This window comes from Heterocephalus glaber, unplaced genomic scaffold (assembly GCF_053883595.1).
Source record: "Heterocephalus glaber isolate CG9 unplaced genomic scaffold, H.glaber_assembly_v1.0 deba00000818, whole genome shotgun sequence".
NCBI lineage: Eukaryota > Metazoa > Chordata > Mammalia > Rodentia > Bathyergidae > Heterocephalus > Heterocephalus glaber.
The window spans coordinates 1,810,230-1,825,830 of NW_028258164.1; the positions used below are offsets into that span (position 1 = coordinate 1,810,230).

The window sequence follows — 15,601 nt, forward strand, 5'->3', positions numbered from 1 at the left end:
TTTCTTCTACTGCTCTTTTTCTGGAGTTTATGCTTTTGAGTTTTTTATTTCAATGAACTGCTTTTTCCAGAATTTTAATTTAAAAAATGAGCTACTGCTTTTTTCTTCATGCCTATTTTGTTTCAGAATCTCTTACATTTTTATAAATCAAAGACATTTTAATATAAAACATGTATATGCATAGTATCTGTATATTATATATATATATATGATTTGAATGAGAATAACAAACCATTGTAGTTACTATCCAGCTTAAGAAATATTTGCTAATTGCTTCATTTCTCCCAGTCAAATCACCCTACTTCAGAACTTCACCCAAAAATAACCTGTCTTGATTTTACATTTACTATTTCTTTGTTTTATATAATATGTTTATCACTTACATGCATCTTTAAACTTTATTTAGAATAACTATAACATTCTTTTTTGGTCCAACATTATGTTTGTGAGCTTTATCCAAGTTGTTGTGCATAGCCATGGTGCATTTGTTCTCACTGCCACATACTGTTTTGTCATCTACCACAATGTGTTTATCCTCCTGATGATGGATATTTGGGATTTTTGTTTTGTTTTTAATTAATTTTACTTAGTATATTTTTCGACATCCTTTTATTTTCATATTTCTATGTCCTTGGATTTTAAGGTGACTCTTTTGAGTATCATCCTGCTATATAAGCATTAGCTACATCTGTATTGTGTATTCTGTTATTTTAAAATCTGATTGATCAAGGATTCCCCGCTTCCCAAATTTATTTTCCTTTCATGTGACATGATAGGGGTGACAGAAAACAAAGCCTAGGGCTGTTATAGGGTAAGAGAGCAAGCAGGAGTAGCATCTCACAATCTCACAAGAAAAAAGAAACAAAAAAAAAAAGAAAAGAAAAAAGAAACAAAAAACTTAATTCACCCTTTAGAGAAAACAGATGAAGGATCATGATCATGTCGGACTCAGCACTGGGCAGGGGGAAGAAAGACTTCCTGTTTGCGCCTTGATGCATGGCCACTCCACACTGCCTGTGTATCCTGACCAGCTGTAAGCCTCTATTCTAACAGTGAAGAAAACAGTTATGCCACGGAGCTCTCAGATATGCCCCATCTCTTCAGCTGAGGAAGACAAGCTCTCCTGTTTAGTGGAAGACAGTAGAGTCTACCAGGACAGTTACTCTTCAGAACTCTTAGGATCTGGAACAAATTTATAAGCCTCTATCTGGGATTCAACAAATCCCTCTGGGGCTCTTGAGCCCCAAAGATAGCAACTGATGACATACTGATGTGATACCTTCCAGCTTATCCTATGGAGAGTGAAGCTGTTCATCTTCATTTACCTAGAAAGGTTTCTGGCTTGTAGCTAACCAAAGTTCCCTGCCCTTTTGAGATTGCTGTGGGTCAGCCATATTCATTTAAAATAACTTTCATGCTGAAATTCAGGACCATACAGCCAACTCTGTCCTAACCCAGTCACCAAGTGTTCATGATCCACCTGCCTTCTGACCAGCCCTCAGATCAGCAGCTCTCAGTGGTGCCGAGACCTCCCCAGGGCCCTTTCTCTGCCATGCATCTGGCCACTCTGTACCCCACCTCCTTTGGGCACCCAACTCAGTAACCAGGCCAACTGCAAGCTGAGGGAGCCTCCAGTGTGTGACAGACATTTTATTTGGCCGTGGTTCTCACCCTCTTGGTCCAGCCTAGATTAGCAAAGCCTGCTGTGCCTTGGAGAGTATGGCAAGAGACCTTGGCCTCTGCATTCCCTCAGCCAACCTAACTCACTTCACCTTCCACATCAACAGCCCGCTCAGAGGTTGAAGTACCTTGTAGGTGGTCTGTACACACCCCCAGGTCTTTGTTTCCCCTCTTTGTCATTCCTTGCAGCCTGTGGAGCCAGAAGCCTTGGGCTTCTGTTTCACACCATGCATTCCTCCTTCCTCTCTGGCCTCATGGCTAAGTATTATGGTGGAGGAGGATGAGACAACTTTAATGGTAAGCCTTTCCAAAGCAGTGTACCTCTTCCTCTGAAAAACAGATGAGCAGTTTTCAGGGAATCTGAATGTAAGGAAATATGATCAACATTAATGGTCTGTTTAATATAATTTCATATTTTGTAATGCAGAAGACACCTTAAGATCGTGTGTCTTTCTGTTGCATAACACTTGTATAAGAATTCACAGTTTATGAAATGCTTTCTCCAACCTGTCACTTGATCATAACCATGGCCCTTTAAGATAGATGTCATTATCACCTGTCATTCATGGGTGAAGAAATTGAGCCTCTCTGATCAAGTCCTGATCACACACTCTCTGTGTCAGCCAGGTATCTTGAGCCCACATCCTCCATTTATACTGCAGTACCACACTAATTCCAGGGCAAATATTGGTTGTTCCTAACTGTAAATGTGTACCTACTTGTTAATAAAAAGCCCTTGTGAAGACAGTGCCAGAAAAACTGCTTTGTCTAGAGTTGTAGTTTTTCACATCTAGAGTCTCATGTGCTCTGTCTGAAAGCATTAACATTTTCATTATACCTTTTGTTTTTGTTTTTGATGCAGTGTCTTTCCAGGTTTCTTTTTTTGAATAATTTACATCTAATGCAAACGTTATTTGATCATTATTCAGAGATTGGTCTCTTGATTATATTGCCTGTCTCTAATCCACTGCCTTGAAAGACTGAAAACAGTACTATGTGTTGCTTGCTTAACAGTGAATCAATTATAGGTAGAGGGTACTGTGAATTGAAATTTACTGAGTGACAGGTGTAAGTGAGAGGTCAGCACTCCTACACAATCAGAGGGTTTGGTGTGTGGCCAGAAGTGTTGAGTTTGTAACCATTAAAGTAAGCAAAGCCCAATGGCCCATGTCAGAATTATCTGCATATGCTCAGAAGTGCTGAGATTTTGCTGTCTGTAATACAACTGAACACAAGGTCTCTAAAGCAAACTTTCCATTTGCTTCCTGTGAAGAGAAAGCTATTTCCTTTCAGGCTAGAGAAGGCCCCATGGTGGAGGAAAAAGTGGTTGGTTATGGAATCAAGAGAAAACTTCATAAACGAGAGGTTCTGGCTAGTGGGACAAGCTGAGCTGTGGGTAACAGTTCCAGGATGTAAAGAAGGGTCCCTGTGTCCTTTGGTTTTTGTTTTTCCCCAGAATTTTGCATATACTTAGGACTTGTATTTTGCTTACTGTTTCTTTATCTATGTTTCTAAATTTTGCATTATTTCATGTAGGCCTTCTATGTATATACTCTATTCTTAATCCCATCACAATTACATAGTTTAAATATTTCTCTGTTATTTATTGACTATGTACATTATTTTTAATTATTCCATATTAGAAGTAACACAAAATAAACTATATTTTTACAAAGAATTCTTTTTTTTGAGTCCTGGTTCCTAAAAATAGAATTACTGGGTCATCATCTGATTAGCCCTGTGTGTCTTATTCATATGGCCAGGTTGTTATTTGAAAAGATTATATCAATTTATAATGTCACCAACCCCACCAAGCAAGGGCTTTTATGGTCTTGTAAATTTTGTTCTTATTTTGTCAGATGAGGCATCACCGCATAGCTGTTTTATTTTGCTAAGCCAAATGTGCCAAATGTCAGTTTGCTATTTGTGTTTTTTCTGATGGGAGCTCTATTCCTATCAGCTGCACATTTGTGCTATAGAAAGTATTTACCATGTGGCCTCATGTGGTTTGTAAACTGTGTTAAATAATTTTCTAATTAGCTGAATTGTTTTAATGTATTAACTCTTAATCCATAGAAATTTATATTGGCATGTATGAAATGTCTTGCAAACCAAAAGTACATTTTACTTTAAGCTCTTAGGAGAATAGTTGTGTGCAGCCTTTGTCAGGTTTGAGCTCTCACAGGAGCAGGCAGGTATGGCCCCAGGGGATGATGAATGGGATAGAATCTGGAAACAAACCAGCAGGGAGTGGCAAGGCTCCTGCCTGTCAGGCTGAAGCTGGGAACATAGTGGCAACGCTGAAGCTGATTATGGAAAAATATTAATCCATGGTGAATTTGTCAAGTTACATCAAGAAATGGACTGAAAGCTAAAGCAAGGCAAATATGGGATGAAAATAGGCTTTTGTGATTGACCTCATTTTTACCAGCATCCTGGCCTTATCTTAAGGGAAGAGAGTGGCTAGAAGACACAGTGGACAAGTGAGTGGGTCTCAGGCATCCCTGCCACCGACTGCTGAGTCCTGTTTTTTAGCTCTGGTCGACTCATCTGCAATCAGTGTGAATTTCTGGGGTTCATGTACATTGAGAACAAGGACTCAAATCTGTTCTTTCCCCATTTGTATTTTAAAAGTAAAGCAGTTATACAGCTAACTGCTCTGTGTGTGTGTGTGTGTGTGTGTGTGTGTGTGTGTAAAACGTCATTTCACAAACTTATTTTGCCCTACAAAAATTCTATTGGTGTATTTGGTCCCAGGAACCAAAATAGTCTTGTATATTTTAATATTTTAATATATGATTTCCAATTTAAATATAATTCACTGAGATATTTTCCTTCTAGTCTTCAGAGAATATAGAGGGCAAAGATGGATCCAAAGTAACTAAACAGGAAGTAAGTATATTTACTCTTTAATATTCTCTATTTAGTTCTTTAAGTTAAAATGTTTAATATTGTTACCACTGTCTGCATCTGAATGAATTCTGTTATAAACAAGATTGCTGAGACTACATAAACCAGTGTAAGGATCTGGTATGGACACTTTGTCTAGGTAAGTTTCATTGGGGTATATTGATGAGGTATTTTCCAATTACTGTGTTGTTTATGTCTCTACCTGTTGTCCTGCTGTCTGTCAAGTAGATACTGGGAATTCCTTCTGAGCAAAGAGCAAGATAAAAGGAAAATGTACCTGGGAGAACAAAGTCTGCCTTTTATAGCAAGAAAATGAAAGGCTGTTGATTTCATAAACTTTCTGCTCCTTAGATTCCAAATGTTTAGCTAAAAGAATTCATATCTAAAGTCATGAAAGGATTCACAATATGTCAAAATATTAAGAGGTTTTTTTTGGTAATTAGGAAAATTCCTAGGATATTGGGATAACTAGGCCATGATTTAAAGATGCTTTATATTAAAATACAGAAACCTTCAAAGAGCTTAGAACTTGGAAGAGATACTATGAAGGTCTAAAAGAAGATGGTCTTAAAAAGTAGGAAATGAGATGTGTCTGTAATAACAGGGCCATTCCCTTTTCCACATAGCTTTACCCTTGAACTTATAAACTAAAAAGGGGTCATGAGAGAGACCCCCAAAAAATCCAGTGACAGACTGGGTGGTTCATATTGTGGTTAATAGTTCAGAGCAGTTTGTCAGGATACCAAAGTCCCTATACAAGATTTGTATAACAAAATTCTGTCAGACAAATGGAAAATCTTTAACAGTAATTGAAAGGAAATAATTTAAAAGTGAAACGAAACTGCTTGTTCCTCCTATGTACCTAGCATTCACTGTCTTGGGTAAATCATGATGTTTGTAATTCAAAGTCAAGCTACCACACAAATGATAGAACCAAACAAAAAATAATAATCAAGCAAAAAATGATACATGCTTGAATTTTCTTGAAAAATGGCAAGATATAATTTTTGAGACAGTTGACTAAATGGAACTAACCTTAAATGATTTTAGATTTGGGTACCAAAAAAAGCATTTGGGTTTCGCCTTGAGGACTGACATTTAAATTGATGGTCAGTCAGGAAACCTAGAAGCTATTGTGTGCAATAGATATTTGATAGCAGAAAATCTTCCCAATCCTCTGTACACTAAAAGCAAATCAAGCTGGCTATAATATATATATATAAAAGATACGTTTTTGTTTATATAGCTATCTTATGTGTACAATTTTAGGATTTTTATTACTACTAGTTTTTATTATATTTTATATTATTTACATATCTTTTGTATATTATTGACAAAAGCCTTTTCTAGACAAGACTCTAATATCATTTAAACCAACGTTTGATTAAAACTTAATGATAAGTCTTCAGGATATCAACATAGTTGTTTGAAGAGTGAAAAGTTAGCTGGTGACTTAGCATGAAGATTGTCTGAGTACATTGATTCATTGGTTGATTTTTTCCATTGAATTGAAATTTCATTCATACTGAATCTGCCAGTTATGTCATTGAGTGTTCAGAGCCTTGACCATGATGAACAGGTTGTAGTTACAAAGGGGGATCCTTTTGAAAATTCTCCACCACTGTTGTGGTATTTGAAGGGCATTGAGAAAGTACAGTACTTCAGGAGACTTGAACAATTATTAACCAAAACAATATATGACAATCATTACTCTCAATCGCCGCCTCTGCCTCCCCCCCTTTCTAGTCTATCTTCTTCTTCTTTATGCTGGGAATTGAACCCAAGGTCTTGTGCAATGCTAAGCATACAATCTACCACTGAGCTATACCCTAACCCCCAGATTCGTTCTTTAACAAAAATGTGTGAGCACCTGTAATCCACCAAGCACTATTCTAGGTCCTGTGAATCACAAGAACCACAAGAAGCAAAACTCATTTTAGTGGGTAAGGATAAGAATAAAATAAAATAAGTGGCTATATGCCATGAAGAAAAAGAAAGCAAGGAAAGGGAATAGTGTCAGAGAAGTGCTGTTATTGATAGAGAAAGGCAAATGTTCTCCCTATTTTAACTAGAGCAAATCAGGTTCTTAGAGAAGTAATATGATTTTTCCAAGTGTTGCGGGCACGATACCTGGATCTCCTGATCTACAGTCCTCAGCCTGAATGTGCCTTTTGTGGCAGTCAGAAAAATCTGGAAATCCAGTTTCCATTTCTCGGTCTTCTCTGTTGTCCAGCCAGTGCTGTTGTGTGTATCTTTCCCTACTTCTCAAGTTTGAAAAGAAGGCCATTTCTACTTCTTACTTGCTTTTAAAAGCAACTTGACTTTTGGGATTTGCTTGCAACTACATGGTCAGGCTCAGAAGCAAAAGGACATCTTGTAAAAATAAGAATACTTCCAAATTCCAGCAGAATGATCCATATGCTTGAAGGAACATTCAGCAGAGTCCTGTGATTCTATTTGAATCTAGCTGTCCCTTGAACCTTGTCACTGTGGGATTAGACTTGCATGTTGCTTCTGCAACTGGGACATTAAGTAAGAAGTGCCATGTCTTTCAGAGTAGCCTTCAGTGGAGTTTGCTCCAACATAGAGGATGATCCGTGCATCAGTAAATGCCTACTGGGTGATTTTGATGTACCTTCCATCTATAAACCACAGTGACAAACCTTTACAGTGTTATCTGTCCTTCTCATGGTGATATGTCATTCTAAAACCCTTCCTTCTCTCCTTGAGCAGTTTTGTTTTGGGGCGGTTTTCCTGAAATTTAACACTTAAATCAACAAATCAAGAAAAAAAATTTAATATCTTTTCTTCCCCAAACTTTTACCCAGTCAGCCTGGGCCTTAAATGATTACTTTAAATCCTAGTGGTTCAAAGAGGGAAAAAAGCCGTCTGGTCTATTTCATATCCAATAAATATAGCCCTATCGTTTATAGATTTTAAGGCTGTGAAAGCTGATGGAACTTTCCAGGAAGGCGTCCACACTTGCATGCATAATCAGTACTGCTGGCTGAGTGAAAGGTTAGTCTCAGTCTTTACTGTTTGCATGAGAAGCAGATCTCTTATGGTGGTTACAGGAATGGAAATGTTGAGAAAAGTCTCTTTATGGCACAGAGACGAGTGGTAATTTTTATTAGGAAGTCATAAAATGATTTTACAGTAAAAGATTTGCTTTTTAGAGACCAGTTGGTTTAGACAGCCTGTAGAGGGAAAAGGTGAACTTTGTTTTTATATTATGCTTTTTATCTTAGAACTCTTGTACTGATCTGAATTAAGTCCTTTGACTCAAACAGCTTTCAGGCCCTGCCAAGCAGTGCAGGACTGAAATATCTCTCTGGAACTCCAAGGAGCTTGCTGAAGTCTCTTGGCCTATTCATTTGTCTAGGTGATGTCACAGAGGGGAGAGGACAGGAGCAAGAGTATTGCTGTTGAGGGGCTTTTCACATGCCTGTGCAGTCGGGGATGTAGACATGAGTCGGAGGTAATGAACAGGAATATAGAGCCTACTCACATCTGTGGACCACATCTGCATACCACATCTGCAGACTGCTGAGCAGGAGACAGCAAGATGGGGTTCCTTCACTTCTCTGTCTCTCTTATTAGTCCATGTTTGCAGTACATATCGTTTACATTCCTGAGGGAGTTGGTACATGTACATGACACAGGCTGCCACTTTTCCTCCTGGAGGGTACTATTCTGCCTGCTGCTTTTGTGAAATGTGCTAGTAGTTCTTGAGGCCACAAAGAAGTTTCAAGGCTGAGCTCTGACAATTGATGGGTCACATTTGCTCCTCCACCAACGCAATATTGAAGAAGCACAAAATTCCCACTCGTGTGGATTAAGTGATAATGCTTTTTCTTCAGTTATATGCAGCCTCTTCCTGGGGAAAGCATTCTAGGATTTGGTCCTGATTGCTAGGGACTTGTGGCTATGTCATGCTTCTCATAGGCATTGTGGTATTTCCTGTGGAGAATTCGGTACCTATCCTGCTCCCCTGCAAATCCATAGGGCTTCAGATCAAGCTGTGCACCCACTGACCATACGTCCTCCTGCTCTGGGCAAAGGTGTCGCAGTCAGCCACTTAACCCACATACTTTCCTGTTCTCAGTATATCTGCTGGCAGGCCTTAAGTCCAACTCTGATCTTTACTTGAGACCTCGAGGTTAAAATTATTCAGGGAGGCTCTGGCCCTTCATTTCCTTCTGTAGTATAAAGACATGAGTTTAACTTCTCTGTTTTCAGCGAGAAAGTTCTTAGATGTGGAGATGGAAAGAAATATTTCTTTTAGTTTGGCCTGACCAACTGACCTAGTGTGATTTCAGGGGTTTTCACAGTTCCTCACAGTCATGCCATAGGTTCCCACCTACTGGTTTTGCTGATCCTCTTAAGAAAAGATATTTGAAACATTTAAGCTGTTGTAACAAGGTACAGTTTGCATAAGGCAGTAAGAATTAGACAAAAGCTTGAATTCATGTATTCAGCAAATACTGTTGTGCATGCTTTACATGTTGGATAGTACAGTATTCTACTGGAGGTAGAACAGTAAATAAAACAGACAAAAGGTATGGGATATTAATTTCTGGAGCATTTGTAAAGAACAATAATTGTAGTTTTAGCATGTGAGTCCCTTGGGCAGCCAGCTTCTGCTGGGTGGTAAGTAGAATATCAGTTTTGTGTACCATTGCTAAAGTGCCTAAAACATTTCTTCTATATTTTCTTTATAGTCTCCTTTGCTATTGAGTTATACCATCATTGAAGAAAATATTTCCTGAAAAATATCAACCTCTACATTTAATATCAATGTCTAATCTCTGTAGTTCCCTTCAGTTTTCTAAACTTTGAAATTAAAAAAGATTAATGAACCTTTTACTCTAGTTATATCTTTAAACATAAGCTTTAGTAGATAAGTGTGTTTATTTTGTTACAGGTAAAAGAAATTGTGTTAACTGCATAAAATTTTTTGTCATTCTATTCCAGCATAGCAGAAACATGGAGAACTCTGTTATGATTTCTATGTAATTATGTTTCTTCTCTTATTACTTTAGAAAAGTTAGTCCAGTTTTTAGTACATAAGAGTCCAACTGTAGACTATTTCTTAAATAACCTCAATGTTCCTGCTGTCAATATTTTGTCACAAAAGAAGATTATGGTTTAGGGTGGTGCCAAAATTCATCTTCCTTTTCTTTTCTGAGCTTCCACACCCTTAATTGGGAGAGGCTACTTATTTGAACAGTGTATGCCTCTTTAGAAACACTTTCTGCACACACCTGTGATCCCAGCTACTGAGGAGGCCGAGGCAGGAGGATTATAAGTTCTAGGCAAGGCTGGTCAACTTTGTGAGGCACTGTCTCAAAATAAAAATAAACAAATAAATCAAAAGAACTAGTAGTGTAGTGAAGTCCTGAGTTCAATTTCTAGTACTGAAAAAGAAGACCACTTTTCTTGGGGACTTGGGGTGTGTTTCACTGTGCTAATGTGGAAAAGGTGATGGGAGTCATACATTATATTCTTTCAGCAGTGTAAGGCATAACAGTTTTAAAAATCAATTTAGTTGCATATAATTACAAAAATGCATTCTTCTCCATTCCTTTTGTAGCCCACAAGACGGTCTGCCAGATTGTCCACGGTGAGTGCCTTAAGCTCTTTTGCATCACGTCTTTGCGTACATGTTCCCTTTGTCCAGACCAAAGCAGCAAAAGGAAGGTGAAGTTGGCATTTCCTTTGAGTTTATTTTCCCTTTGAAAATCTCCTGGGGTTACAATTTCTAGCAAATCTGACCCATGTTGCCTAGCAGTTCACTTGATCAGATATGTCAGTGAAAAATAGCAGCCAGCCCAGGCTACAAAAGAATATAAGGCCCAGAATGTTGCTTGCTATTGCTACACATCTGAAGGGAAGGAGATTCAATAAGCAGTGTCTTAGTCTTCATATTCTATATGTGATGTGCTGTGGTGGGCAGATTATGATTCTCTGTTTCTAACTTAGAATGTTTTATTCCAGTGTCAGATGTTCTGAAAGTTGTCTGAATCTATACGCTTTGCCAGTTTCAGACTTAGAATGTCTTTGTAAAAGACCTTTGTCATTTGGCATCTGCTTCGGTGGCCCATGTCCAGGGAAGAGATGAAAATTAGAATTAGAGCTGGGATGGACAGGTGTGGCCAAGCCTCAGCCATGACCCCACCCCAGGTGTCCCTCTCCAGCCTGGTGTGCTCTTTGCTGGCTCTTGTGCTCTTCCGAGCAGATCGCCTGACTGGTGGAGGATTTTGGTAAAATTCCTGCACCCCAGCTGGCCACTGAGAGGGACAGAGAACTTAACATCCTAGCTGACAAGTGTATCTCTCCATATGAGGTATTACAGGAGCTACAAGCATGGATTCCACCCTCAGCTCCCCTTAGGTACTAGCTGTTAGGACTGTCCCCAAATTCAGAGTTGGATTGAGCTGAGTCTGGGTTGGATGAGCCAGTGTTTTGCCTGAGTTCCATGAGGAAGCCGTACCAGAGTTACCATGAAGACTTAGAACTGGTGGGGCTGTTGTGAGCATGCAGCCAGTTGAGGAAATAGTCCTTGTAAGTCAGGTGTAAACCAAAATTTAAAAGAAAGCTTTTCCTGAGCACCAGGAACCAGCAATGTAAGTCCTTTCCACTGAGGTTGTTCTGAGGTAGGATTATAGACTATAAAAATCCCCTTTCTTGGTTCCGTCAAAACGCTGACTACTGAGCCAAAGTGTAAGGTCTGTGTCACAGGAAGTAATATAAAAGGATATTATTTGCTGTAAATGGAAAACACATGTATATTAATCTAATGTGGCAGAACTTGAAATGAAAAGGTTTTTAAATCATGAAAACTTAGGAGCGATGAATACTGCCATATTTAGGAAGCTGAGTATAGATTTAGGGTGGTAAGAAGATTAGTAAAAATCATTCCTTTAGTTTTTTTTATTTGAAAGGTAATTTTTAACAGCAGATCCTCTAGAATGAAACTGTCTGTGGTTTCACTTTATGCCCTTGATGAAAACGACCAGATTCAAAATAAAGTTGAACCCTTTAGAGGCACTGGGGAGAACCATGATTTTTCTCTGCAGGAGGAGATTCTGGCCAGTATTTTCTGTTTAAAAACCAAGCTTCTAGTTCTGGGAGAGATGTGCACTTATTTTTTCCTAGCTCTTTGACAGAAATATTTGCCTTAAAATACCTACAGAGAATATTAACCAACAGTTAATATTGTGGTTATATTATAATAATGTTGTTATACTTCCCAACCTTCCAGGCGCTGCCTGGTCTCCATCGTCTGGTGACCAGGTCTGAAGTTCTGGGGGCCAGGGCATAGCCACAGGGTTTGGCTGCTGCTTGTGGGATGAGAGATAGTTTCTTAAGGGCCTCTTTGGCTAATAATATCTGTAAAAAGTCTTAAACTTTAAGAGCCAGCAGTAGAAATGTTGTCACTATAATTGGGGTATTTAATTAAAAAACACTAGAGACGTATGAGCTCAGTATCTGGGTGGGCAATATTCTCACCTTCAGCTGGTGTTGGAGAGGAGGAAATGGGAAGAAGTTTGCTTAAAGAGCCTGAGATGTGCATCTGTCTTACAGGGAAGAACTTAGAAGTGGTTTTCAGCTACTTCCTAGGTGGTAGTCTTCATTACCAGATGTGCTTTGCCGGTGATTGTGCTTTGATTTCTCAACTGTGGAGAAAGCCAGTGCAGCCAAAAACCACTGAGTCTATTGGGCAGAGCCCTGAGTCATTCCTCTTGCTGCTGTGCTGTAATAAAAGGAAGTATAGAGACACCAGTGATGGAAATTTAAACCTGTTCCCAGAGCGCTGCTGAACTCTAGATCGGGGAATAACGAGTCAGCTTTTCCATCGTTCCTGCCATTTACATGCAGACGCAGAATGAATAGTTATAAAATGCTGCCATCTTTATGCTGTTGCTTGATGCTGAAAATAGACTGAGGTAGTCTTTAATGCACAAAGTCAATCTCAGAATAAATGGTTGTCTTTTGCAGGCCTTTTATGTTCCTTTCGGTGCTGACAATTGTGCCTGTCAGTATTTGTATAATTCATTTAATCTTTGCAGAAACCTGCTCCACTAAAACCTGAACCTAAACCAAGAAAAACATCTACTAAGGTAAGAGACACTCCCCTCCTCCCTGTAGCTTTTTAAACAGTGAATAAATTATAATACCATCCCCAAAAATCATCCAAGAAAAGGCCGTGTATAGTGATTTGTGTTAAAAAGTACTGACCAGGAAATGGTTACTACTATTACAGGTTTTCTTAGAAAGCATAAAGCAGTTTTATGATTTAGCAGGAATGTTTTCCATTTGGTCAGTGAGGCACAGGAAGTCGAAGCAGGTTGCCATGAGAAGCCTCGTGTCCACAGGAATGCTGGCAGTAGTTCGAGAGGGCTGGGGCTAGGCCCTGGCAGTGCTGTGGCCACCAGCATAGGGCATAGAATGGGCCTTTGGACCTCACGTAGAGGGCCATTCTGATGGTTAATGATAAGAATTTTGTCATTTATACCAGCAAATAATACCAACCCTTAGACAATGCCACTGTTCTGATTGCTTTTTCTTGCAGTCCTCACATTGAGCCTGTTGAAGCACATTACACACAGATAACCAATTTGCCAACCAAAGTACATAATGATCAGGAGACCAACCCAACATGACTTTTCTACACTCTGCCCTCCACAGCATCATCCCCTGTTGTGAATTGTTTGAACCTGTGTATAATGTTAGCACCGATTTCAAAAGTAGAACTCACTTCTGTGACTTGGTCTTAAAATGAGGAACTTTTCCTCATCCAGCCAGTCATTTTCAAGCATTCTTGCAGCTTTCTAGCCATGCAAGCTGTGTCTGCATGTGAAGGGATCTCACTGGAGAGCAGAAGTGTAACCCCACCCACACTTCACACCTCACACCTCTGCTGGGTTTCTCCCTCTGTCTGCCACCTCATCCTCCACCACACCCACTGCCATCCTCTCCATGGCAGGTAGATGAAGGCAGTTATCACATTGTCCTGTTACATTTTTATACCCTCAGGGTAATTCACTTGGAACACAGCAAAATTCTATTCCCATTGTCCCCTGAATGCCACCACTCTGGTCATTACTGTGGTTCACCTTGTGTTTGAAGAGTCTGACTGATTTTAGCCAATATGACATGGTATCTAACATAATCTTTCCTGTGCTTTGATTTCTCTCTTAGAAAGAACCTGGAACAAAGGTTAACAGAGGTGCTAAGGGGAAGAAGGAAGAAAAGCAAGAAGCTGGAAAGGAAGGTACTACACCATCTGAAAATGGTGAAACTAAAGCTGAAGAGGTACTTTACCTAAATATCTCCCACTGATTGAATCAGTGTCTTAAAAGAAATTGCTCAATCCTTCAGCCAGTGATAGCATGTTCATAATGTCTCTTCTTATTGCCTATAATGTTATTGCAGATCCACATCTCTCGCTCAGCTGTTAATGTCTCAGCCTCCAGAAGTACCCCACCCAGCACACTGTCAGTAAAGGGGCAGATTGAAACAGTGAGAGTTAAGGGTTCAAAAAAAATTCTGCATGTGTGCAGTGACTAGAATCAGATAGTAGTGTGGTACTTTTTGTTATGAAGAGTGGGAAGTTTCAGGTAAGGCTTCTGTGTTGTTTGGAAAGCAGAAAGCAATAAATGCAGCAGAGTGTCACCATAATATATCCCTGCCTTGTCTGTTCTTTTCCCGCTGTTGAAATAGGTTGTGCAGTAGAGCTGCCAAGTAACACATATTAGAAGTGTGTGTACTGGTGGGTAGACTTTTTTTGGTTATTGTAGTTTTAGTAATAACTGTATCTTTTCTTTTTCTTTATTTTTCACAGGCACAGAAAACTGAATCTGTAGATAACGAGGGAGAATGAATTGTCACAAAAAGTTGGGGGTGATTTTATGTACCTCTTTGGGACACCTTTTAAAAGCTATTTTTACCAAGTATTTTGTAAATGCAAATTTTTTAGGACTCTACTAGTAGACAGACAAAGTATATAAGGATGAACATTTTACCCTCTCATAGTCATGCTTTTTGGAAGTTTTCATTATTATCAAGTAAAATAAATACTATCTTAATATTGGAAGCTGTGTATAAAACTGATTGAGCAGTCCATGCACTTGCTTTAAGAATTTAGTCCTGTGCATACTGTGATGTTTTTACTGTGCGTATTTGAATTTTTCATGCAATTTTTCTAGAGCAATAATCAGTGGTGCTTTTGTACCTAGGTTTTATGCAATTTTAATGAAACATGGATAGTTGTGGCCACCTGCTGACTATTTTTGGTTTAAAATAAAAGGTTTTCTTGTCTGCAAAATACCTGCCTCTTAGTATCTTTACTACATTTTAGAGTGTTTCATATTATTATTGCAGATGATGTAAAGAATTTCTGCAGGGTGTCAAACAATTATTTCTTAATTTTCTGGGCTTTAGCATTATTTTAGTAAAACATCTATGCTAGTGTAGAAAAATTGCACCCAACTCACTTTATAACAGAAGTGGCCAACAATGTACAATAAAACTTAATTAAAGGAAGTCCTTAAAAACAAGGTAAAGCTCTGCTAAAACAGAGCTAGTTAAAAAAAAATAAAAGCAAGAAAAAAAGCCCATCAGTGTGGGCTCATCTTTGCAAATGTTCCACTTTCAAAATCGTACTAAGTGATAGTCATACTAAAATGCTTTCCCATTCATACTGAAATTCTTTCTCATTCATGCTAAAATGCTCTCCCATTCATTGAGGACTTCACACCTCTGAAAAGTCTTCATCCAACATGACTACACTGTGGCTTTGCATCCCTGAGAAGGGATTTGGCAAAGATATTATTAGAGCTCCCATTTCTAGGCTAAGAAATGGGAGTATTGATAGATAGTATGTGACATACTGGAAGGGGAGAAACCAGGCATGAGCTTTCTGAACTTTAAATAGTGTCCTGCACTCTGTAGAAGGATATAGCAATGCCAGAAACAGAGAAATTATTCTATAAATGTAATCTTTTGT

The 15,601-nt window shown here is 38.8% G+C and overlaps 1 protein-coding gene across 13 annotated transcripts in view; it reads left to right on the forward strand.

The window, feature by feature from the left end:
• Nucleotides 1-14,920, forward strand: part of Hmgn3 (high mobility group nucleosomal binding domain 3) — a 29,304-nt gene extending 14,384 nt beyond the window's left edge. For 4 of the 13 annotated variants that reach the window (XM_087207743.1, XM_021243764.2, XM_021243765.2 and 1 more), the window contains 5 exons: nt 4,522-4,572; nt 10,184-10,213; nt 12,663-12,713; nt 13,795-13,908; nt 14,029-14,920. In XM_087207743.1, coding sequence (XP_087063869.1) covers nt 4,522-4,572; nt 10,184-10,213; nt 12,663-12,713; nt 13,795-13,908; nt 14,029-14,163 — 381 coding nt within the window. In that variant the 3' untranslated portion in view covers nt 14,164-14,920. Of the gene's footprint in view, nt 1-4,521; nt 4,573-7,523; nt 7,609-10,183; nt 10,291-12,591; nt 12,714-13,794; nt 13,913-14,028 lie in introns of those variants that run through there. The other 9 variants (XM_087207745.1, XM_087207746.1, XR_015449940.1 and 6 more) reach the window with 6 other exon arrangements.
• The last annotated feature ends 681 nt before the right edge of the window (nt 14,921-15,601 follow it).